Source organism: Limanda limanda, chromosome 1 (genome assembly GCF_963576545.1).
Source record: "Limanda limanda chromosome 1, fLimLim1.1, whole genome shotgun sequence".
Classification (NCBI taxonomy): domain Eukaryota; kingdom Metazoa; phylum Chordata; class Actinopteri; order Pleuronectiformes; family Pleuronectidae; genus Limanda; species Limanda limanda.
The window spans coordinates 37,634,533-37,659,760 of record NC_083636.1 but is presented as its reverse complement, the minus strand read 5'-3'; the positions used below and the strand labels follow the sequence as shown (position 1 = coordinate 37,659,760).

Here is a 25,228-nt window from a genome sequence, read left to right as displayed (position 1 = left end):
AACTGTTGAAACCACAGCATTTCCTGTGCAATGAGATCTTTTTTTTTACGTCAGCAGAACTCTGACACCTCAGAAAAACAACATGGCTCAGATGCAGTGCAGGAGAAACGCTGCAGAGTGTTGTGCGGTGTGTTATCTGTGATCTGCACTTAACTACACTGTTGGATTCACTGCAAATAAAATGGCGAATAAATCACCTTAAACCTAATGTTGAAAAAATGTTGACAGTGCATTTCTGCATTTACCACTGCAGAACCCCCCCACCGCCTTCCTCCCCCGCCTGCTAAAACACCACTCGCAGCAGCAGATGTGAGTAATGTCTTTTCTACACCAGCTCGACTCTGTGGAGGAGCTGCGGAGGTGACACATGCCGCAGGTGTGAACAAACCGAATTCCACGTTCAAGCCCGAAGTTGATTTAAGCCGAAGAGAAATGTTTCAACATGCCTGCAGTCGGAAATGCCTCACACACACACACACACACTCCTCTGCTCTCTCTCACTGTGCAGTGACATCCAGAGAGAAGTGCACCAGTCTGCTCAGGGAAATGATTCTGTCCTGTTGGTACGTCCCACACACAACTTACCAAAATACACAACTATTCACTGCAACACTGAGCTTTAGGCTCGATATCTCGTCAGGGTTTCAACTTTAAGTCGGAAAGTCTCACATCCTCTAATTTGAACATTTGAAGTACGCACGACAAAGGTCAGAGAAACAGCGGAAAACAGAAGAACAAGATTCCAAGTATTTCATCACTCTTGTTTGGATTTCAAATTTTTAACTAGTCTGTGCTAACAGAATTCTTAACAATAAAGATATGAGTAGTTTTAGCTAGATATTAGGCTTCATACAAATGATTTAATAATAACCTTTTCCTTCCTAATGTTTAATCTACAAATTAGAAGCTGCCTTGATAGGAGAGTCTAGAGAGAGTTTGTTATGGTTAATTTGGTGCAGCCAAGATGGCAGGAGCATGACATTTTCTACTCAAGGCTAATTTATGGAACACAACATCGAACTATCAGGGTAGGGAGAGTTGCCTAGCGACTATCTAGCGAGTAGTAGGAACGTCACTGAGAGCGGCTCCCTGTCACTTCCTGGATTCGGTGACAAGAGGCATGGGACTGCGGCTGGACCAATAAGGGAGATCCAAAGTGATTTGCGGTGACACCCCTCCAATATTTTATAAACAATCAATCAAATCTACTGTTATAATTATATCAAACCCCTTCTGTTCGGGGCCATTATTAACTTCCTACTGCTAACTTAATTAGCATAGGCTGTGATAATTGTCCATAGCTATGAATAACTCTTCATTGTATCTTTAATAAAACACTGGATTGAACCAAACCCTTGGATCGGCTTCTCTCATATTAAAGGATAAACGAACACGCTTTCACTCTCAGTTTTCCTGATGGCTGAGAGGATTTAAATCAAGTGTTTGGTTTGACAGAGCAATAAGAGACCAACAACATTGTGTGGATCTCTCTGGAGTTAAACACATTTTGAACAAATGATCCCGGTTGATATTTAGCTTCAGGATGATGCAGCTGAAAACTTTGTCACCATGTTAAACACACAAACTTCTTGTTTCCTTGATGTGACCGTGAGAACCTTTAGGATATCTCCTCATCAAAAGTGCATGACTGAGAAGAAACTTTGAAACCACACTGTGAGAACAAAATGTCTGACTGACCTCAATGTGTGATTCTTGAATTTTATTCTGGGTAATGACTTGTGTGGTCTTAAGCAGTATTTTATCAATCTGTGTGCTGTACATAGAGATAAGATCTGTTACATTCTTGTGAGCATCGTTGGACAATAAAGTTTTGAATCTTGAATCTAAGTTTGAAAAAACTAAAAAAGTAAGGTGTGAATTCGATCCTTCCTGTGTGACTTTATGTAATGAAGGTTTATTTTTGGACAACCATTATGCCCCCCCGCCCAAAGTAAGGTGTGATCGCTTTATTGTCCAACGATTTTGAATCTAAGTCTGAAAAACAAAAAAAATAAAGTGTGAATTCGATCCTTCCTGTGTGGCTTTATGTCATGAAGGTTTATTTTTGGACAACCAAAAAATCCTTTATGACTGATATCTACGATTATTGGACCTTGGCCGTTGTTTACACTCTAGTACGCGTCGCTGTAGTTCTTTAAAGCTGCTTTAATGCTGTAGAATTCAACTGTTTTAATGCATCTGTATTCAGCCTGTTCCAACTCTTCATTAAATCTAAATGATGTTTACACTGATGAAGTATTCAAACCCCAGATGACCACTGTGTTTTGTTATCTCTGCAACATTCCAGCCTCGTGCATCATTTATATACATGTCTCCTTCATGGCTCGTGTCTTTTGAGAACTTTGAAATATTCATTAGGATTTGAAACCAAACAAAACAAAGGCAATCCTGATTTAAATTAGAACTTTAGCTTTGATTTCCCCCCCCCCCCCATCTCCTTCCTCCCATCGGCCTTTTGATGTGAACGGGCTGCTTACTGCTGGCTCCATCCAAGCGCTCGTCCCCCTCCCGGGGCACTTAAGGTAGCATGAAGGGGGGGGGCCAAATGGCATGGGGCCAAATGGCTTCATAGGATTAGTGGCACTGCTCGCCATTGTCAAGGCTAGACCCCGAGCACAATCAGCCCTGTAATATCCCGGCTTGTCCTCAATACACAAACCTGAAGCTGCCAGGAAGGGACCTGTTTGTCTGCCCCCCCCTCCTCTCTCCCCACAGGCACTTTGAAATTCTGCTCAGCCGTCCTTCAACTTGGACCTAAAAGAGGAGACCAGGGAGGGAAGCCTTCATGCTCTCAGGCCTGGGTCGTATGCTGGAGACCAAGCAAAAAGAGGAAGTAGAGAAATTGAAAGATGGATTTAAATTATTAGAGATTTATGCTTTTTCATTTAATCTGACATCTCTTCAGGTCATTTTTTTACGTTTGCTCTGTGATTTCACCCCCAACGTACCAGCAGCCAAAGTAAAAAAAACAAAGAGACACCAACATTTAGCCACAATGCCACAGTTTGGGAACAGAGCGTGTGAACTTCACAACAAAAGGCCTCCTCATCAGGTAACACTCTCTTACCTGCCCCCCCACTCGGGTCCATCCTGACTACTACAACCCCCTCTGCTGTTTAGACTCCGCCCTCTGTGTAATGACCAATCAAGTTCAAGGCCCGGACATCTCCAGGATAGAGACCCCTGGTGGATCTGACCTCAGAGTTAGAAGAACTTCTGACAACAAGGCAGCACTTTAGTCTCTGAACCTCAAGGATCCACTGGGAGGACACTGGGACCAGGACATGCAACACTTCTCTGGTGAGTTTGGTCTTTTCTGTGTAGAATTAATTTGTGCATCTTGATACTGGATCTAGTGATGCACATAAAGAGAGATATTTAATGTAATGCTTTGTTTTTGGGCTGTAGGTCAATTAATTTTAGTCTTGCAAGATGCTTTTGGTTATGAAGCATTTAAATAGTTATGTAGCTTTTTCCCACAGATTCCTTTCTTTTGTAAAAAGGATTTTCTTATTCTTATCATGCATTGAACAATTTGCAATGTTACTGTTTTGAAGAGGAATAAATACAGAGAACAAGTTTTTCTATTCTGATCCCCACAGCACATAATACATTCTGACCGCAGGGAGATATGATCTGGCTGCTTTGTAAGAACTGTTTGAAAACTCTAGACCTCCAGCTGCAGAACTGTTAAGATGTTTATTTCCCTATTGTCCTCAGACTCTAAATCGAACATGAGCGTGCCTCGATCCCCCCCGACGGCCGACTCATACCAGCAGGGCAGCATCAGGATGATCCTGGAGAACGCAGACCTCTGGAAGTCCTTCGACCAGATCGGAACAGAGATGATCATCACAAAGCATGGGAGGTAAGATCAGTCGCTTACTGAGCTGGGAATCAAGGATAATTCTGGCTTCTTGATAATATAGTGTTATATGTAAACAGTGTTGCAAAGCAAAGAAGTTGTCCATGTTCTGCAGCTCCGTTTTCAAGGATCACAACAATTTGATTCCACTTGCCAAGGAAACATTTGTAACCTTCACAGACTGAATGATTTTGTGTATTTGTTCCAGGAGAGTGTTCCCCCACTGCAGCGTCAGCCTGACCGGGCTCCAGCCTTTTGCCAATTACATCGTCATGATGGACATGGTTCCTGTAGACAGCTTCAAATACAAGGTAAACACACACACGTGTATTAGTGCACATCTTTAAATTCAGGGACTCCAAAGTGTGTGTTTGTAAAGAAGCAGCAGTTTGCTCTGCAGCCAGACTCGGCCCTCCCCACTGTGGGCCAAGCCGCTGCATATCAAAGCCTTTCATTGCTTCCTGTTTGTGCACTCACAGCTGGAGGCCCAATCAATTAGCATCCCTCCTTATTCACGATCAGTGAGTGAGGGGCAGTCGGCCGTCCACAGGCAACAGCCTCCTGCACCATGATGTGGCCCATTTGGTCACAAATACTGCTCTTAGCACACACTTGAAAACAATGAAGTACACTATAAAGGTTTTAAAGTACTGTAGGAGAGCTGTGAATGAGTTTACAAGGGAGGAGACTGGGGAGAAACAGGGATTTTTTTTACGATTTACGTTAAAAAAATCTCATAAAAATCAAGGAGCAGAAAAAAGAGCCTCCCTGACCGAAGACCACAAAGAAGGTCCCTGTGATTAATAACAAAAATAGAGATTTCCTCCACCATGAGAAAGAAAAAAACATGTTTCATGAAATTGATTAATCAAGTCTCGTCCTGAGGTCTCAACACTCACCCTTGCATCCCTCCCCCAATTTCTCTGTAGTGGAAAAAGGATCAGTGGGAGGTCGCAGGCAAGGCCGAGCCCCAGCCCCCGTGTCGGACCTTCATGCACCCAGACTCCCCGGCCACAGGAAGTCACTGGATGAAGCAGTCGCTGTCTTTCCTCAAGGTGAAGCTCACCAACAACACCTTGGACCAGCACGGCCACGTAAGACACCACCCACGCTATCTTTAAATAATCATACCATGCTGTTTATCCATCTTCATTTGGCTCACTCCACTCTTCCTTTTTCCCTCATCAGATCATCCTGCACTCGATGCATCGCTACTTCCCCAGGTTCCATGTGATACAAGCAGACAGTCCCTACACCGTCCGCTGGGGACCCTTCCAGACCTTCTCCTTCCCTGAGACCAGCTTCACTTCAGTGACGGCTTACCAAAACCCAAAGGTGCAAATCTACCCTCGAAAAACACACAAACGTTTGAGCAAATCTCAGAAAAAGAACCAAAGATTAACAGTGAGGTGTCTTTGTCTCTTTGTTAGATCACCAAATTGAAGATTGACCACAACCCTTTCGCAAAGGGCTTCAGAGAGGGAGGCACCCACTCCCACGGGAAAAGGTAAGAATTCATTTGCATGCAGTCGAAAGCAACTCTGTGCTACTTTACACGTTTCTGTGAGTGTAACTGTAGCTGGGATTTAAATGTTTTTATCTCTCCATAGGTGTCGGAATGGAAGCCCTCCTGCAAAGAGACACACGCTGGACAGGAAGAGTCTTTGTAGAACATCTCCAGGTACGTTTTTAATCAACCTACGCCAACAGATACAAAGCCCGGGGGGATTATCGAGTATTTTCTGTAAGCAGCGGTCCAATGCCTCTGACATATCTGTGAGATCCCACATCTAACGTTGTATTTCCCTCTCAGACCTGCAGAGGATGCCCTCCACCTCTCAGTCGGTGCAGGAGAAGGATGAGGCCTCCGTGCAGCCCTCACTGAAGGGGGGTCACCTCCCGGCCTGGGCGGGGGAGCAGGACCCGTCGGAGAGGCTCCACGCTGAGCCCCTGGAGCTGCACGAGTACGACTACAGCTGCGAAGAACAGATGGTGCCTGCGTCCGTGGCCCACCAGCACTACAGGTCTGTGTTCAGACACCGAGGATGAGAGGAAAATCCATTCAGGCTTAGTGCAAGGGGATCAAATATAAACTGAAATAAAGCAGCAATACAAAAATGTATTAACCCTGTAGTCAGACCAGTTTATGAAACTCACGATGATGCATTAAAATTAACCCAGACATCACTTTTTTTCCTCCAGATCTGTGGAGTTCGCCAGATTCCCCTTCCCGTCCAACGATGTAGATCCAGCGCACCCCCACGTCCACCCCCCTCCTCACACACTCTCCACAGCGGAGCACGGAGCCCAGCCACCACACACCTACCACCACCACCATCAGCACCACCATCACCACGGCAACACAGCGGACTGGAGCCAGTACCCTCTCTTCTCGTACTCCTGTTGGTGAACTTTGACCCTTGGAGGATAATGTCACTAAGGCCTTGAAACCAATGAAGAAATTATTTTGTTATGACCGGACCAGAAACGGATACACAACATGTTGTGTGTTAAACATGTGTACACAGTTTCACATATGTCCAGTACCTCATGTGTAACATAGGCAGAAATCAGGGTTTTCTAAAATTGAGATTTATGTTCCTGCAAACTTGAGTTTTCACAGGTGTCTGTTGTAAATAGATGAACAGTATATAGATGACTGTGTGTTTTATGACGTATATACTGTATATTGAGCTGTTTTCAGAAGGGAAATAAGTGAAAAATAAAATCTTTTAAAACAAAAACAACATTGCATTAAAAACTGAAGTTTTATTCAACATCATGACTGTGAACATGCTTTATTCAGACAGGTCATCATGTATCAGTCATATTAACATCAAGAAGTGACACAGTTTTATATTCAGGTTTAGATGCTAAGGAAATAAACAGCCCAATAAATGGAGATGGAGAACGACATCCTGTTTGCTTCTATTTCCAAGTGTTAGGATCAGATTGGAGGACACAGCTCATCTGACTCATGTGATCCACTGAATATATTAAAATAAAAATGTCAACATTCGAACGTGAGTCAGTAACCCTAAAACCAATAATGTTTACAACCACATCAGCAGCTCTGCAGAGGCTTTATTTAGGCACAGCAGCAGCATTGCTTTAGGCTAAATGCTAACAAGCTCTCAGTGAGCAGGTCTTGTGTCATCTTAGTTTACTTAGCGTGCCAATTATCACTATATATAGTGCAAAGAGGTTATTGTGCTTTATTTCTGCAAATGTTTCATCATGAAACCTAAAATCTGACATGTTAATTATGTTAGATGAAAAGCTGAAATATCACATGACATGAATATTGTTAAATTTCATAGGAATCCACCCAATATTTGGTAAGATAGGTGACATTTGAAGAGGTATTTCAGAGTTAACCAAAGTGGTGGCCCAACCAATGGACCGTCATCACCATCCATAGAACCAGTATGAACCAGCCGAGTGGCAACCATTGTTCTAGTTACCATCAATATCATGTAAATAAGGAACCCGCTGTTCTCTTGAAATTCAAATACAAACAAATAGACTGCGCTCTCTGCCAAGTCCCACAGTCCACATCAGATTGCATGCACACCATTAAATATCAGTCTCGTAGTTATGCCTGGTGAGAATATTAAAGATAGTGAAAACATGTCCTAGTTCTGCCCCTTTGTCCAGATCTGTTGCAAAGATTTGATGGGTTTCTCCTTCATCCTTCCACCGTTAAGTAGTTCTTGGGGTATTCCTGTTGAGAATCAAACAAACGAATGGACAGGGGAACATATCCTCCTAGTGGAGGTAATAAAACATGTGTAACCATTAAAGTGTTGTTCTGTAACCCATCAACTGCTCTGGAATCTTCTGGGCTGAACCATTATTACACGACAACTTGGGGGATGAGTTGAGAAAGGGCGAGAACGATGGAGCCGAGCGAGACCGTCCCCGAGCAGCGAGTCTGACCTGACACAGCGATGACAGCCAGCGAGTGTGGAGTTACCATCATTGTCTGGCATAGTCTCCCCAGCAGAAGGCCGGAGCGTCTGTGCTGTAAATGTTTTACGAGAGAGGGAGAGAGAGAGAGTGAGGACATATCTGGGGCACGAGGGGGAGAAGACACTGCAGAAGCCTTTTTCTAGAGCACATAATAAAGTTTTTAAAGCTCAATATTATAAAGAAATGTAATAACAAGTGCTTTTCATTCAAGAGGACAAGACACACATGGTGGAGCAGGTTTGGTTTGAGTGATTCAGACATGCTGCCTGTAGGGAAGCTTTCAAACTGTGACTCTGTGAGCACACGTTCCACCCTCCATGTCTTCCTGTGGCAGCCTGGGTCATCTGGGTCACCCACATACAGCAGCTCATCCTGGATTCCTCTCGCGCTGTGAAATGAATCATCGAGCACAGATGGGGTCAATTAGTGTGCTCGAGCTACAGCGGCAGCACCAAAGGGCATGTGAGCATTTGGTCCGGACTTCAACCGGAGCAAAACCAGTTTCACGAGATCTATACTAAACCTCAACGATACCATGAAAAGATAATGTCCCAGAGAGAGGAATATTTTACATGAATATTGGAACTGGAATGAGGTGTGTGGATGGCACGCTATCCTACAGATGGCTGTGGTGGTTTTACCGATGAATTAATTTGTTTACCTGGCACAGGCACTGGGACTTATTTCCATACAAAGACAAGCATTATGCCTTATAGACTATATCTGTGCCATGGTGCATCCAATAAACTGTTACATCATCTTGCAGATTCGATTAAATTAAGAGGGTCCCTGCTCGTGGTAAAATCATATACAGTACAGTTATCTAAACCTGTTTTGCCAGCACTTGCATTTGAGTCATATTTCTCTTAGCCGATGCATCTGGAGTCTTCAGTACACGAAAGACATAACATTGTATTAACGCATTTCCTCATACTCATGTTGTTTGTACCTGGTTTTAAGTGCTGAACAAACAGCCGCTGTCGATGCTCGTCTGAAACGTCGCCCTTGAAAAGTTTTCCACTCCCCTCCTCTAGGTCAGCTGACTATCTTTTAATAGCACTTCATTAAAATTCATTAATTGCTTCCTTTCTCCTGGGCGCAGCCAGATATCAAAACTGGAACTGTCAAAAATTAGAGCACAAGCGAGTGTCCTGTGCTCCAGATACACAACCTGTGACACAACCCCCCCCCCACATCTCCTATAAAAACAACAAGCACATGGACGACATCACAGCGACTTAAAGAAGTAGACGTAAATTTTATTTACTTGTTCTGTACATAAAGGGTCAATACCAGCACAGGTGTTAACCATGGGAAATATTAACACATGTAAATGGTATAAGAAAATAAAAGGCACAATTTTCAATTCTTAAGTACAAGACAGGCTTTTCTAGAATATGAGAAGAGAGCACAGTAATACTGTTAATGCCATTACAAAGAAACAACTCAGAAGCATGAGAAAAGCGAGTTCACCTCAAGAAAAGGAACTAATCAGGGCATATTGCTTAATTAGTAGATTTCATTATGTCTGATGAGGAAAACCCCCAACACTGGTTTGTTTGCACAGACCAGAGGGGATTCAAATAAGAGAAACCTTTATTCAATAAGGAGACGAATGACATTAAGCAGCATTCGGCCGAGCAGAAACATCTCCCCCGGCCAAGAGGTCATGCACAGAGGCAACCAGCAGGCATTTTTCCCTTTTGTAAATGTCACCGTAGGTACTTTTTGTTTAATAACATCACTCATTTGAACAAAACTAAAAATGCTTGATTTAATAGCCGACTACAAAACAAAAATTTGGATACAACTAAAAGCGGCACAGTTACTCAGAGTCAACGGCTGAGTAATGATTTGAACAGAGCGCACTGGGAGGGGGGGGGGATACACGTGAGCAAAACCTTTTTACAGCAGAAATGTCGGGGGGGTCGGCAATGTTTTCGTAACCGTTCGATCCTCAGCTCCCACTAAACAAACTGAATTGGTTGCAGCACAGTTTGAACTAGTCCGATGGAGTCCGTTTGCATAAAATGAGTAAAAAATTGTGCAGAGACTGAATGTTGAAGGAATAGAGCAGGTTGTAACATCACATTTAAAAGATAAGGTTAGAGAGGGCGTTGCATGCACTAAAAGATGCATTTACTATCTGGAAAAAAAAGGCATCTCATAGGCTCGCTGAGACATTTCCACATTTCCTGACCTACACCACTGACATAGCAGAACTTCTTGCTTCAGTAAAAGCCTTTAGTCCCGAGTGCTCATGCTGCGCTTTAAGCTAGCTGTTCAAAGCTCGGCACTTCACTGGAGAAAAGTTGGAATATATCTTCCAGAGCTTGTTGCTGTTGGCACTAAACATCCTGCTAGTCTATAAGTTTAAAAAGAATGAGAATGGCAGTCAAGCAGTACCAAGTGGGCATGCGGAAAAAATAAAAGACCCTCCACAACACATCTTCATGATGTCTCCATTAAAAATAACAATGAACAAAGAAATATTGTTGATCACGTGGCACAAATAAGGAGCAGATGAGATTACATAATGGCCGCGTCATCTCATCGACAGGAGGATAAGTAATCTCGTCAGCCAGACTTGTGCCAGGTTGGATGGGATTATCGGATCTATAACGTCAAATTACAACTGCGATCTTCCACATCTGCTACCTCCCGACTCCGGTCGCACATCACATACACAACAAGGAACCGTCAACCTGAAAATCCTCGTGGCCAGTAAGTGTGTGATGGTGAAGTAAGAAAAGTGACTGATTGTTGATTGTTTGGGGGAAATAAGGATTTGACTGGCTGGTTAACTCCTCGTAGCCTCAGTGCTCTCCCAAGTCCGAGTCTTCGTACAAACGTCTCAGCATCAACGTAACAATCGCACACCAACGCTTTCTAAAGTCCCCAAGACTTCAAACGTAACAAATACTCACAAATCAAATAAAAACAGTCATGTGATGTAATGTGGTAAATATCTATTGTGAACACACTCCTACACACATGCACGTATACATACATACATACACACACACACACATACACACACACACTCACACTGATGCCCAGTGATCTGGAAATGAAAAGGACACTAATGCGAAAAAACACTGCCCAGTCTGGAGGCAAGACACGGGAAAGGGGACGGGGGGAGAAGTGGGTTTTTTTAAGTTTGGATCGGCTGTCCAAAGGTGTAAACAGTCAGTAAGCCCTGTGACCGTCGGCAACGAGAGGGGCCGCAATCATGGTACGGCCCCAAGCAGGCAAGCACGTAACCGCGGTGACAATGGCGGGGGAAAGGGGGCGTCGGCCAGCAGATTTGGGTACACGTCGATACTGGCAAGAGGCTCCAGTGGGAGGTCAGTCACAGTCGTCTGGATTCTGGGGGTCTATGATTTTGACGTGGGTGAATGGGAAGAGGCCTCGGCGTCCGTTCACCTCACCCTCCCACTGACCGTTTATATTCATCCGCGTGACCTTCACCAGGTCACCAACCTGAGGGGGAAAGGACAAGAAGCGGAGTTACAGGAGATGCAGTATATGAGTCACAGAGAAACATTTACTTATTGCATGTATGACAGTTTAAGTTCTGTCAAGTGTCAGTAAACGGACGATATGAGTTTTTCAACGGCAAACTGTTTTATTTATTATAATTCAAATTCTAAATATTTGGTTGCATTTATTTGTCTTGTCTTTATATACATAGATATTTATAAAAGCATTTATGGCAATACTGTATAATACTAAGCCATCTCTTTGTCATAAGGATTTGATAATGACATCTCAGGAATCAAAGATCTTTATATATATTCGCCAATATAGACAAACAGTCTGAGCTTCCCCATCAATGAGAACAACTGATTTACCAAATTTCCTTTTTCAAAATAAGATTTTTTCCACATGCGCTTTACACTGTGGTTTTAACAGATGACAAGGCACCACAGAGCGGCCGCTCAGATTGGTTAGTGACACTGCATGTGACCCCAATCTGTCAAAGCCACGTTCTTCATCAGGATTAAAAGGGGAAAAGTCGCCATCGTGATTGAAACATGTATGTTTAAGGCACTATTTGTAGCTTTAACTTTGAAATGAGGCTTCAAGGACATCCAGTCCTACACATCATCTGTAACAATAATCCTTTACGCCACTCTGGAATGATAAGAATGCTGTTAAGTCATAAAAGCTGCTGTGAAATCTGCATTTCAAAGAATTACTTCCATTGAATCTGCCAGTTTGAAAAAAAAGTAAGAGGAGAAAAACTTAGATTAAGATCACAAAAATTAAATAAAACATGTGAAGGCGGAAAATATTGCCTTTAAATTTCCAAAGTTAAAAATGTGAAGTGTTGGATTACGGTTATGAACGCAGACTAAAATATTCAAGAGATGAATGTTGAAGAAATCCCTGTAAACCCAGTACTTTCAAAACAGACTCAAACAGATCAAATGTATTATGACAAGGCAAAAGCTCAGGGTAAAAGAGTTATGGCAAAATCATCTTAAAGAATCGTGAAGTATGGCAAAATCATCTTAAAGAATCGTGAATTATAAAAGCAGTAAAAAGCAGAATAGTATGTTGCAAAACAAAAGAATGCAAACAAAAAGGACATAACCTGATATAATGTATTGTGGAGTGTCTGTCTTTGAAGTGGATAAATAATGACTCAGGGCTTCTGCTTCTGAAACCCCACAGGCCCCGAAATAGCCACAGTACAAAACGAAAGGGTTTGAGCTGCAAGCCTGGTCTTTCTCTGAGGCAGACACGGAGAGAAAAGATAAGATGAGACGTGGCGAGGTGCGTGTTCTCGGCTGAAAACTAGAACTGTAAATCAAAAATATCACAGGATATAATATATTTTCCCCCGAATGGTTGATGTATAAGGTTTCTGGTGTCTTTCTCCCCTCAGTTCAAGTAAAGACAATACTCATTGCTCAGTAACTGTGCAGTAACTAAAAATTCTAGATTTCGAAAAAACAATTGAGTTGGGCCCTATCCATTTAGTTAGGCAAAATATTTAAGATATAGTAAGATTAGTTATAATGTTCAAAAACAAAGTAACAACCACATTAACATGTCGAATGAGCAGAAAAGAAGAAATGTGATTAAGTAAGAACTTTTTCTCAGGAATCCCAAACAAAGGACGTCACAATACCAGTAATTTGGTTGTCAATGCCAATACCATTGAAATGTCATCATTTCACAGCGTGTGTTCATTCATCTATGGATCAGTCTAAACTAAAGTCATAACATGGACAACATGTAGAGACACATCTGAACCCACTGAAACATAGAGAGGGGGAGGGGGGACACTAGCAGTTATAACTTCAAGTCTACCAATGGTAAATCCCAAACGTGCCATTGCTGACGTTATCAAATAAACTTCATTCAACCAGGGCAACAGATGGTGAGTGTAAGGTTTATTGTGTACATCCTAGTGGACACATCAGCCCCAACAGTTTGATGGGTTCATTTCCATGAGGCAAGAGAAACCAAATCAAAAGAAAGCTCCTTCTAAACAATAATGTACTCTCATGACTATAACACAGATAAACCTGATATTTAAAAGGCGACTGACTCTTTTCCCATTGCCAGAGGAGGGGTTTGCCTTCCTGTCTACCGTGACAACAATATACAAGTAAAGTTTGCTGTTAGCCTCACAATCTTCCTTTAGATTCTTCCTCACTTGTTTCGGGTCGGAGACAGAAGGGCACCAGGTTTAAGCAGTTGCGGCCTCATGGATTTGAACAGCCCCTCTTTGTCCACTGGATTAACAAAACTAGTTAAGTTCAGATGCAGTTTTCACAACAGCAGCAGCACGTCTGAGGTGCAATAATGTAGGTCTAGAAATGACTGTTGAATAAGAGGCAGCGTGACTCATAATCTCACAGCAGCTATATGCTCACCATCTGGGTAGACATCTTCATTTCCACTCTGCGAGGTGACAGAGAACAACGTGCATGTTTGGCAGATGGGAACGCAGACTCGAGATCGGCTAGGCTTGATAAAGGCATTACTGATTGAGAACAAAATATTGATTCAGTTCAAATACACACATTTGAGACCAGCTTTGCCCTCTCTCTGTCTCTCCGTGTGGAGCTGGTTAAATGAACAATCGTTATTCTTATTAAATGGAAAGTTCCGACTCTGCTCATTGCAGCCGGTGACAGAAGATGGGTGGTGACAGGCAGCGGAGCGGTGCAGACATTTCTTATTGACCCGTTTAACTCAGTGTCCAGCAGAATCAGGTATAACGCTTCTCCTGTGTTAATTGTCGTCATCACTTATCGATTTAAGAAAAGGGGGTGTACAAGGAGGAGAGCAGAGACGACAGGAGTAATTACGTTAGAGGACGCAGGCTAACCTTTAGCAAGAATACCATTCACCAGGTTTAATCATGGTCCAAATTTACACTTTCATTCCTGTGCAAGAGTCACAGGGACTAGAATACCACAGTGCGCCACTTCCTACAACCACTCACACACTCTCACTGACGAACAGCAGCAGAGCTAGGGTAAGATTATGGAAGCATACTGAAAACACCGTATATAACACATTGACGTGTGAAAATGTGGACCACGAAAAACATCACCATGGACGCTGAGGGAAGGGAAAAACAAGTCTGGCATCTCAACAAGCATTATTATTAGCAATGCAGTGCAGTAAAAACATTTAGCTGCAGTTTGTCATCTTTGCTCATGCTGAGCATCGCTATTGCAGGTAAAAATAACTTCCACTCTGTAACACCTCTGTGGAACTGCAGGAACACTCACTTCATGCTACACAAAAAGAAAATCCAGTAGCGTGAGACATCTTAGCCTCTTGCTTCACTTCCCTGTCGAGGGTGGCTGTCTCCAAAATGAACTATCATTGATAAATTAAATTATAAATTATTTAAGTGTGACATTCAATGTGTCAGTTACACAGGGTGTCTAACATGTTAGGATCGTGAAGTGTGGTAAAGGGAGGAAACACCAGGGATTTGTAGAAACCTGTCAGTGACATTCAGGTGAAATGCAGTGGATATATTACTGCCTCAGGTAAGGTATGGTATGTATGCTAGAGCTCCACACATGCAGCTTACTAAATTAAAGTGATGTGAAGTAAACATGATCCTATAACGTACACTCTTAAATGACGTTTTCAAAGATACAATCTGAAATGGTCAGAGCATCTTTCAAAATGTCACAACTTCATAGTTTCAGATAACTCAGAGCAAACGACCTCCCAGTAAAAAGACAACATCTGCTTCCTTGTTTCTGTCAAAAAACAACCCATGAGAATACTGTGAAAGTACCTGACCAATAAGCAGTATTTGGTAGCACTGTTCAAATCTTAATGATAGCCATCTCTAGCTAAGATACCTTTCATTTCAATGCCTCCCCTGAGGACATAGCTGCAGCTCGGGAGCCCCACTATAGATGTGGAGTGCACACCGAGCATTAGATCACATGCTTCAACATGTTAGTACAGTCAGGGCAGATTTGTATTAGCCGGAGTGCACTGCTGAGAAATGCCACAGTGCTGCTGCCTGTTAAGCAGCTAGCCGGCTAGCAAGAAGACAAAGCCACCGTGTGCTACAGACAAACAGTCCAACCGGGTCTCTAATGGCTTTACAGAGGAAAATCGAGTGACAATATGTCGACAAATCACCCTGCACCACCAGCTCCTTCACCCAACCGTGACTTCTAGTCAAATCAGAGGCCAGAGAATCATATTCTAAAAGTGTCCATGCATGCTACTAGCAACATCACCACAACATCAGCCCATCGTAGGATGACAACGTGCAGCAAAAGAACATGAATCACCTGCAGACAGGGTGTGGTTTCTCTTAAACCCCCAAAATGTCATAATAAACATAAACAGATGAGGTGTATGCAGTACAGCCAGCGAGCAGTAGCAGGAGCGTAGTTTCTGAAGAAGCACCACAAGTAACGTTACGACAGTTTCAGATATAGAAACACTACTGTGGATGTGGTAGGTCTGTGGGCAGCACCGGTGTTTACATCCTTACGATGTACTGACTACTGCAATTTGAATGGAGAATGCAGTTCAACATTTCAAGAAACTGTCAGTGTTAGATATGATCTGCTAAACGTGTGAAACGGACGATTCCTCATTTCACTTTTTTGTGTTCTTCGAGGGCTGGCCGAATCTGAGACACTTCTAGAAACAACAAGGTGAAAATAAAGAATTGTAAAAGAATGATCTTTTCTCATTAGCATACCAATAAAACAAAATTGCTTAAGGCGTATACAAACCACGGAGCTATCATTTGGTCATTTGAAGCCATATCTCTTCATAAAGTGAAATACTTCTGCACTTACATATTCTTTGTTGTAGATAGAAACTAAAACTGAGGTATTGAATGGTACATTATTGTTTGTATGGTCAAGGCTGAGTTGGTTCCTAAGTGTCTTTTTGTAAACACTGCAACTAGACTCATGTTTGACTTGAGTATTATAAAAACATAAAAACCAGGCCCTGTAGCTTTAAACCAAGTACAGTTATGTCCAAGGCTATTTCAGTAGCATTCAGATTTAATCCATGTTGCTATAGTACAAAAGAAACGTACTACTGGTTACGTGACAAACAATAAGCTGGACTTAGAACACGACCTGTGATCTGAAAATATTACTGATTTTTGCTATTAGCGAAATTTTTACCAAACGTTAATGCGTTCAAAGCTAAACATTAATCTTGTCTGCAGAATTCACAGATTTGCGCTGCCTTTATGAAGACCAAACAATGTGGTGCTAGATAAAATACCCCATCTTTTACACAGACAGCATATTATTAAGCTATAATATTGAATGACTGATGATTTCCATGTGGTCATGGAGTATAGATGTAAAGACAGAAGGAAGACAAAATGCAAGTTTTAGATTAAACAGAAGGCAAGAATTGAAAATGAGCGTTGAAATACCTCTAGAGCTAGCGCCGTTTTATCGTAGGCACATGGCACTCGTCTCTGAGTGGCCTTCGCCATGACAGGGCCGTTCTGCATGGACGGTAGAGGATTGATAACTGCTCCGGGGGTGCCGGGGGGCAACGGCGACGGCGTCTGGGGCTGAGCGTACGCGTGGACGAGGGCGTGGGAGGGCTCGGGGATCCCGTAGCTGTTGGAGTTGCGAGATCCGTGGGAAGGCTGGCCGGGGTGGGATGAGGGTCGTACCACTTTCTCCACGTAGGGCACGGGGATCATCCCGATACGCCCGTCTTTGCTCTTGGCGCTCCACCACTGCTCCTCTGGCTTCTCCAGGATGATAAGGAGCTCCCCCTTCTTGAAGGGGAGGTCCTCCGCATCGCTGCCAGTGAAGTCGTACAGAGTCCGCACATACTCCACGTTCTCGTCCGGGCCGCCCATTGGCTGGATGGGAACATTCACTGTGCTTGGGTACCTGGGGAGATCAAGACCAAGGGGCAAAGAAGGGAGACATGATGAGGTTATCAAAAAAGGAGGCCTGTGTCAAGTGGATTTCAGATAAGCTGATGGGTGTATGTTCTCCAAGATGGGTTTCCTGTAACACAATCCAATTTGCCATTAAATAGACTTTATACAAATACACTTGCACATGGAGGTTTGCTTATGCAGTGAATACAACTGGGTGAGCAGAACTCTTTAATCAGGGCTATGTAATTGTGTCAAATATTGCATATTGACATACAGGAAGGATGCACACTTTTGGCGCTAGAGATACACATGCAATATCTGGTTTGAGTTAAGGTAACACTACCAACTGGTTAGTAACACACCAACCAGGGACTTTGTTTTTGTTGGGACACCACAGAGCTCTAATGAAAGCAGTAAACTGGCAGAGCTGGTGACAGATTTGGCAAACTGGGTGCACTGCAGACAGGTTACTGCGGTCTGCCTGAAAGTGGGTCAGTATTTGGAGTTCTGGTATTTGAGTCCTCTAGTTTCTAGAGGACTAGAGTCTAGAAATGTAGTGAAGGGGGGCCACTGGGTGACTTTCCTACCTGGAAGCCGGCTCGATCAGGGTGGTGGTGTCCAGGTAGTGGATCTTGTAGAACTCCAGGAGAGCCGGGAGGTGCTCGAACTCCTGGTCGCCGATCTTGAACCTCTTGCTGGGCAACGAGTTGATGATGTAGTGGGACACTTTGGAGTTCTCCGACACCGACAGCACGTAGTCCCCGGGGCAGGTCGACGAGTCCCGGACCAGGAACACCCCGTGCCGCTGCCCCTGCAACCGGGTCTGAGCCTCCTGTCGCGACACGGGCCCGAAGTACCAGGCCGACCGGTCGGCGGAATCGAACCGACCGGACATGATTGTGTTCAAAAGATAATAAGTTAAAAAAAACTAGAGAATAAGTTAAACCGTGTGCGGGTCGATCACCGCCGGGTGGAGGGGTTGGAGGAAGGCAGGGCAGGGCATGTGTGGCCCCGGCCGACTGAGAGGGTTTCCCCCGGGTGGTTTCTGCACAAACGCCGCCGGCTCCGGAGGGTTTCTTCTTCTGTTATTTTAAATAAGCAGAAATAATAAAATACAAAACAACAACAACAACCTGGTGTTTTTTCAGATGCAGACGGCGACCGGCTGGTTCCAACTTTGGAGCATAATGTGTCTCCTGTGCTCGGCGAGTGAAGCGAGTGGAGCCCGGAGGAGGAAGCTCAACTCGGGGCGAAGCAGCAACTGATGAACGAGGCTTCTTCTTCTTCTTCTTCTTCCTCTTTCTTCTTCCGAGAAACAAGCACCAGCTCCGGTTCCGGTGAACCCTCCGCCTCGCTCGGTTGTCAGTTAGAGGAGGGAGGAAGGAAGGGAGGGAGGGAGGGAGACAAATATGAAAAAAAGATGGCCCCTCACTTCTTCTTCTTCTTCTTCGTCTTCTTTATATCCGCATGCCGCGCCGGTGGGCAACGCAGCTCGGCGGCTCCTCGGTGTCGTCACGGAATCGAACCCGCGGCTCTCCTGTGAGGAGAAAGATGGCGGCCGGCGACGAACACGTCGTCACACAGAGGAGCGATCTGACGGCGGAGGCTCGTGTCCGGAGCGTGCATCTCCTCTCCGCCCCCCCCCCCCTCTTCCTCCGCTTCCTCCTCCTCCTGCTCTTCCTCCTCCTGCTCTTCCTCCTCTTGCCTCTCCCCCCCTCCGGTACGTCCCCCCCCCCCGGGGCTGCACCAGACTTTTATTTTTTTATATAAATACTTTAAACGTGTTTTCCACGCGTGCCCCCTCACACATGAGAGTGAATAACGGGACCCGGAAAAAATGGCGACGGGAGGGGCGGGTCCCGCTTTCCGGATGACGTCACTGACGAGGGGGTGGGCGGGGACAGCCCCCCCTTTCCCTTCCCTTCCCCTCCCCTCCTCCCCTTGCGCGGAACAGAGATGTCAATCATGTTTGCCATGACACAGCGACAGTGACGTCAAGACCGAATCCAGAACGGATCAATTTTAAATCAAGAACCGGATCATTAATAAATGAACCGTTATCTCTGCCTTTGTTTTTTTATAACTGTCACCAAAAGCTCAATGAAACAGTCTGTGGTGATGGCGATCAATATAAAATATAATTTACAATATATAACAACACATATTTAACAACAACCTGAACAATGTAAAAAATGAAGTATGTGTTTTTTTTTAATTTACCTGCTGCAGCACTTGCATTATGTCATGTTCTTATATAGAACACGTGCCATAGACTGTACCATATGGAATTTTGGGGGGCTGATACAAATATTATGTACTATTGTTATTAATAATAGTAGTCAAAAATGTTCCAATACACACACACATTGTGTCATATTTTAGGGTTAGGGAACAATACTCACATTTCAAATGTAGTTAATTTGTTACCATTTAAGATGTTAGGGTTAATGGTCTCCAAGCATAATTCAGAGGTACATTTGACTATATTTACCTTCTGATGATAAATGAGTGATTGCAATGTGTGTTTGCTCAGTTTACAACTATTTACACTAGTAGAAAGTGTTTTAATGTTTCCCTATTTCCATGTCCTGTTGCTCTCCAGCTTCCCCCCTCCATTCAATCTCATAAAAAGTATTATCTGGCACAGGAGCACGACACATCAACTTGGCGCTCTCCAACCTGCCCAGCTCCCAGCACAATATGCTGAAAGGGAGAGAGTGAATTAAAATGCAGGGGACAGTGTCTCCCAAGACGCCTTTAAAAAGAGTAATGCCAAAAAAACAAAAGACAAAAGCGTTGGAAAACACTGAGGACCCTGACAGGCTGTCCAGTGAGGTGGGACAACGCCTGCTCATCGATGACAGTGGAATATACAAAGAGCCAGTTCTGCTTCTCTCGTTGTCAAAGTTTCCGATGACCCTGGCTGATGAGGCTGCAGCTGGCACAGAGCGGCTCTCATCACTGCAACACTGTCTGAATCTTAATAGATTTGCTCCCACTGGGTTTTACTGGCTAGTGCCTGCCAATTCCCACATTTCCACAAAGACACAGTGATGCAACAAATTGGGATAAAAGAGCCTAACAGGACTTTCTCCTCTGCAGACCTATTAGAAAAATAAAGATACTTACGGACTCATTTTGATCGTGCATTTTCACAAAAGACTATTTAACCATGGTTTCAATCCTTTGTTTCGACCTGGTTATTGTTTTGGCTGTCATTTCTGTCACTTCACCAGATAGATACACTCCATGCAAGAAAGGAAATAAATCAAATTCCTGTGAGGTTTTGGAAATGGTTAAGACAAGTTATGGCAAACCTGTGTGTGACCTGCTGACGATTGGATCTGTTTCTTGTTTATACATAACAGTGAAGTCTTAAACCTTTATTTGTATTGTCTGGGCTGGTGCAAAGAATGTCACACAAACTTAAATATATAGAAGAGGTCAAGTACAACTGTGGCCTTGTATACATCTGGCTGGGTTCAAATACAAGACTGTACCATGACCATCCACTAGGGTTTCCTGTTCACTCTACTTCTACATCAAAAGACAAAGGAGAAAAATCCGTGCCCTTAAGGAACAGTATTACTTTTTACACTGCTGTGAGTTACTGGCTGGGCTGCTTCTTAAGAAGTCAGTGTTGTAACATTTGAATGCAGCCAGTTGCATCACATCCTTTCTATAGTCCCAGTTTATTACAGCCTGATCATTCCATCGAAGTATGAATAGATGTTTACTCCTAATCGCTCTAGAGGGGGAAGATGCTGAACTATCCGCCCCGCCTAGCTGACTGCAGTTCTTAACCTGCCCCGTGCTGTTGCACAACTACGTGCAAAGTTTTGACTCATGTTTTGAAAGTAGGCCAAGTGCTGGTGAATGGGTTTATTTTCCCATGAGTGAGTATAAAGCTGCAGACATTAGTTGTATTGCACACATGGCGTTTGGAGAGTTATATAGCAGACATACTGTATAGCAAAGGAACCAGCACCAAGGTATTTAGTTTCTCGCTTTTTTTTAGTCATAAACTGGTGATAAATATAAATCTGGGAGGAGAAACACAGGCACAATGCTGTTTTGTGTTGAGACAATTTATTAGAGTTTTCTGTGTTAATCTTGCTCAGTTGAGTAGCAGGTATATGATTGGTGATACCTGCCCAGTCAGGACTTGACACTACTAAACATACAGTGGTGACCAGCACAAAAACGCCTGAGAAATAAGCCTGTGAGTTTCATGTCCCATTAATTACACATGGAGGCTTTATAGTTTGGTTGTTTGCACTGTTTTTAATACTTTTAAGCTGTTTCAAAAGTGACAAGTCATCAGTTCCATTCTGGTATTAGGAATACAGTATTTCTGCCACAAATTTGGCAGAATTAGAGCAAATGTGCAGTGAAAACCCAAATAAACCTTAACAAACATCTGACCTAGTTTGAATGAGCAGCCATCTCTAAGTCAGATGTGGTCATTGTTTTGTGAAAATGAATAAATAAATACATAAATTATCTCCAGTACAAATCTAGAATTGAGGCATTCTTTCTCCTCTATTGTCTGTAGAACTAAAAGCTTTTTAGTCATTTTGTTTTTCTTTATATTACCTGTAACATACGAGTACATTTCCATATACATACACTCACTGTGCAATCATTGCATCGCTGGATAGGAAGGTTTGTTTTAGAAGGATTGAGAAAACCCCGCCCCTGTGGATGACGTTGCTGATGCTGTGGTGGTTTTGATCCGGTTAATGCACAGTCCTTTTAAAGCGGTCTCTCTGCACAGCTCGAGTTCTCCTCTGTCTTTCTGCGATGGTGGAGCTGAGGCTCTGCTTGAGTGCTGGGAGGACCACGCCAGAGTGGGAGGGTTCAGACCTGAGAGAGGAAGTATGTTGTTTGTGAATAGAGGTTTGAGAAATGTGTTGTATCGAGGCAAATCAATAGAAATGAATAGAAAACCTTTTTATATACAGTAAAATCACAAAGCGTCGTAGGAGGAGAATATACATACATTTTATCTGGATACGTCTGAAGAGTAAGTTTTGGAAATTTATTTTCTTCAGTTAATTTGCTGAAATGAGATAAATATTAGTCCCGACTGTGGTATTTCTTTTCAAGCTGTACTGTATGTTGATGATGATGAAAGTGAAAATGCTCTTTATCACTTTACCGAGTGCCATCAACAAGGTAGGCCTTGGTCAGAATGTAGTTCTCTGGCGTGATCTTCTTGCTCAAGACAATGTCTCTCAGCAGAGACTTCACACGTATAATCTAAGTGAAACATAGTGGTCATGAAATACCAGATTTTTTTAATTGCACAACACTGGAATATTCTGTTTGATGGGTACTTACTTCCTGAGACTGTAGACTGTTAGCGTTGTAGAGCTGGCGGATGATAACCTCACACTCCTGTATTGTGGGAGCACGCGGCGGATGGGAGGGGCTTCTGTGAATCCGTAGAGGCTGTAATGAAGTGATGAGCCCGCCCCTCACCTCTGGGCCGTGGTCCTGCCGTTTGGATCCCAGAATTTCACCGCCCTCTGCTGTGCTTCTTCCCAGTAGAGTCAGATAATATCAATTCAAACTTTAAGTCATCAAACTGTTTTGGTTGCCAAGTTGTTATATATCCAGCTGTGGGAGGAGACTCAAACCCATTCACTGGCCTTATTTGTATGACAAGACCTGATATATAATATGTTTGTTATTGACCAGGCTCTCAGAGGTTTTCAACACTGCTAAGTTTAATATATTATATTAAGCTGGATGGAAATTCACCTTAGTGCCTGGTCCTGTGATGGTCTCGTGTCCTGTAGCTGCTCCTCCAGGTAGAGTCCTGTCTGAGCTTCTCTTCCCTGAGTTAGTGGCCGAACACCTCGTCGATTATGTGTCGGTACTGGAAGAAAGATGGTCAGGTATTGCTAAGCGCTCAGGTCTTAATGTTATTTACCATGCAGGATTTCACATAACAACCTGGATCTTCCTATTCTTGCAGTGGCTTTGAAGTGATGATATACTGCATTGAAATAGGTCTTGCTATATTTTGTTACATGGTAGCTATCGCTTTCAGAACTTAATTTCTGTCCATCTTACAAACTAATTAACATAAGTGTTTTGTTGTAATATTGGATTTAGAGGATTAGAGGATTAGCCGAAAGCACACATTCCCAATTGGGTTATTTATTTAAACTCATTCTCAGTTGAATTAATCAAAATATAAAATTACACATACAACCAGAGAGGAATCAAACATGACTGCTTTAATCTATCAAAGTCCTTTAAGAAGATGTGTGCCTTACCTTTTCTACTCGACTTGGGAGGCTCCATTATCATCTTATACTGCAACTCTGCAACATCCATAACAAGAGAAATTCAGTGTGTGATGCAAAGCCAGAAGACTGGGAAGTCTCCTGGTGGGTGGAGATGAAGTTATATGGACCAGCATGAGGCCTGTTCAGTGACATGACATCGGATCTGTGTTCACCTCCCACTGAGAGAAACCCTCAGAACCCTGGAGTTGCTATGTGACCACCGTACCTGGATTGAATGTCTCTCGTGTCAGCACCTTGTCAGTGGGACAGGTCTTTGCCATTAACTTGAATTCATTATACAACAGGCACCACAGGTTACAGGGTTCATGCCTTGAAAATATGGGTATAAATGATATGGATTGATATGATCTGATGCCCTTGAGGGCTTTGTGTCAGTTGTCCATGTCACTGCAACTTTCCTCTGGGAATATAAAAGTACATATCTTTCTATTTCTAAACTCTTAGGCTCTGGAACACCCAGCCCGAGGAAATACTACAGACTGAGTCAGCAGCTTCCCATATTCAGTTTTGTTATTCATTTGTTATTGTTTTATTACTCGGCTTTTATTTGTTTTATGATTTGATTTGTTTTCTGTGAAACACATTTCAACCATGTTTAGGGAAGTACTAAATAAATAAAGATTTGTTATTATTATAAGTCTCACAAGCCAAATCTGAGCACAAAAACATCTTGAACCATCTTAATTTGTTATATTTCATAACTCTAAACATCACGTATAGTTTTCTCTCGTTCTTCCTCACTCTTGTAGCTACTGTTTTCGTTTATAGTATTTGTATGATCCACATTTTTACTTTGAGGTACTTTGACAAGGGCTTACATTAGGCCAACTTCAAATTGAGATGAGTGTTATCACAACATAAATCGCAAAATCCCAAAAATCGATACACATGTGTATCATGACCAGACAAACAAAAAAGTCTATGGGTGCAATTTGAAAAACGCGAACAGGAAGACAGCTATTTTGCATTTAGCATTTGCCACATTCTTATATTATAAACATGTGAATTATTTATGCTCATTATCCCAAATTATTAGGCTGCACCGTCCAGTGACTTCCTATAAAGTCTCCATTACATCACACAGGCTGTGGTCCCGGTTCCCTTCCCCACCACCTTCACCTTTATTCTCCCGTCTCAGGTACTCCACCTCCGCATGCAGCCGCTCCAGAGTGTCCCTGTGCTGCCGCTGCAGGAACTGGATGTTCTTCTCCAGGGAGACGACGCGGGGATCCGGGTCGCATTGCCCGGGCAGCTCCGCAGCTCGCCCCGGTCCCCTCTCCGGGACCCCGGGGAGGGGCTGCAGGTGCTGGAGGGGCTGAAGGTGGTGCTGGTGGAGGTGATGGTTCGCTGCCGGTAAATGTCTCGGTTTCCCGGGACGCCCGACCCGGGTCCAGTGCGGCAGGTGGCTCACCGGTGGGAGGCTGTTCCCTGACATGGCGGTGGCTCCCCCCGGCTTTAGGATCATGACTTTAACCAAGTTAGCATCCGAGCTAGCACCACAAGCTAACTGTCAACCATGCTCCCAGTGAGGACAAGCTAACGTTACCAGTATCAACCAGCTAGTTAGTTAGCTGGTTAGCTAGTTAGCAGCTTAATTACCCAGGATGACTCTCGAAGTTCACATGCGCTTCACTCACGGTCATACACAACGTTGCCCTGACAACCGGGCGT

General features: G+C 43.5%; 3 protein-coding genes across 3 annotated transcripts; 1 reads left to right on the top strand and 2 right to left on the bottom strand.

The window, feature by feature from the left end:
- The first annotated feature begins 3,755 nt into the window (after positions 1 to 3,755).
- LOC133008063 (T-box-containing protein TBX6L-like) lies at positions 3,756 to 6,296 on the top strand. Its single transcript, XM_061075778.1, has 8 exons — positions 3,756 to 3,889; positions 4,095 to 4,197; positions 4,816 to 4,980; positions 5,075 to 5,221; positions 5,317 to 5,393; positions 5,497 to 5,567; positions 5,700 to 5,910; positions 6,089 to 6,296. Exons 1-8 carry the CDS (start codon positions 3,756 to 3,758, stop codon positions 6,294 to 6,296), a joined length of 1,116 nt encoding a protein of 371 aa, XP_060931761.1.
- A 2,800-nt stretch (positions 6,297 to 9,096) lies between these two features.
- On the bottom strand, positions 9,097 to 18,841 carry crkl (v-crk avian sarcoma virus CT10 oncogene homolog-like). The gene is made up of 3 exons (XM_061073143.1): positions 17,825 to 18,841; positions 16,770 to 17,244; positions 9,097 to 11,341 (listed from the first exon to the last, which is right to left on the bottom strand). The coding sequence occupies exons 1-3, from the start codon at positions 18,130 to 18,132 to the stop codon at positions 11,207 to 11,209; spliced, it is 918 nt and encodes a 305-aa protein (XP_060929126.1). The 5' UTR covers positions 18,133 to 18,841; the 3' UTR covers positions 9,097 to 11,206.
- Positions 18,842 to 21,976: 3,135 nt separating this feature from the next.
- Positions 21,977 to 25,022, bottom strand: si:ch211-222n4.2 (uncharacterized protein LOC101885505 homolog). Its single transcript, XM_061075767.1, is given in 6 exon segments — positions 21,977 to 22,158; positions 22,382 to 22,499; positions 22,581 to 22,779; positions 23,004 to 23,121; positions 23,525 to 23,572; positions 24,677 to 25,022. Coding segments are annotated over 6 exon segments (1,011 nt in total).
- Positions 25,023 to 25,228: the final 206 nt, after the last annotated feature.

Bases quoted from the DNA above. Each gene is read 5' to 3' on its own strand.
- crkl (XM_061073143.1), bottom strand. From the start codon at position 18,132: ATGTCCGGTCGGTTCGATTCCGCCGACCGGTCGGCCTGGTACTTCGGG. The intron at 17,245-17,824 runs GTAGGAAAGTCA...TGATCTCCCCAG, and splicing joins CTGATCGAGCCGGCTTCCAG to GTACCCAAGCACAGTGAATG. The intron at 11,342-16,769 runs GTATTTCAACGC...TTTCCCCCTCAG, and splicing joins AAACGGCGCTAGCTCTAGAG to GTTGGTGACCTGGTGAAGGT.
- LOC133008063 (XM_061075778.1), top strand. From the start codon at position 3,756: ATGAGCGTGCCTCGATCCCCCCCGACGGCCGACTCATACCAGCAGGGC. The intron at 3,890-4,094 runs GTAAGATCAGTC...TATTTGTTCCAG, and splicing joins ATCATCACAAAGCATGGGAG to GAGAGTGTTCCCCCACTGCA. The intron at 4,198-4,815 runs GTAAACACACAC...ATTTCTCTGTAG, and splicing joins TAGACAGCTTCAAATACAAG to TGGAAAAAGGATCAGTGGGA.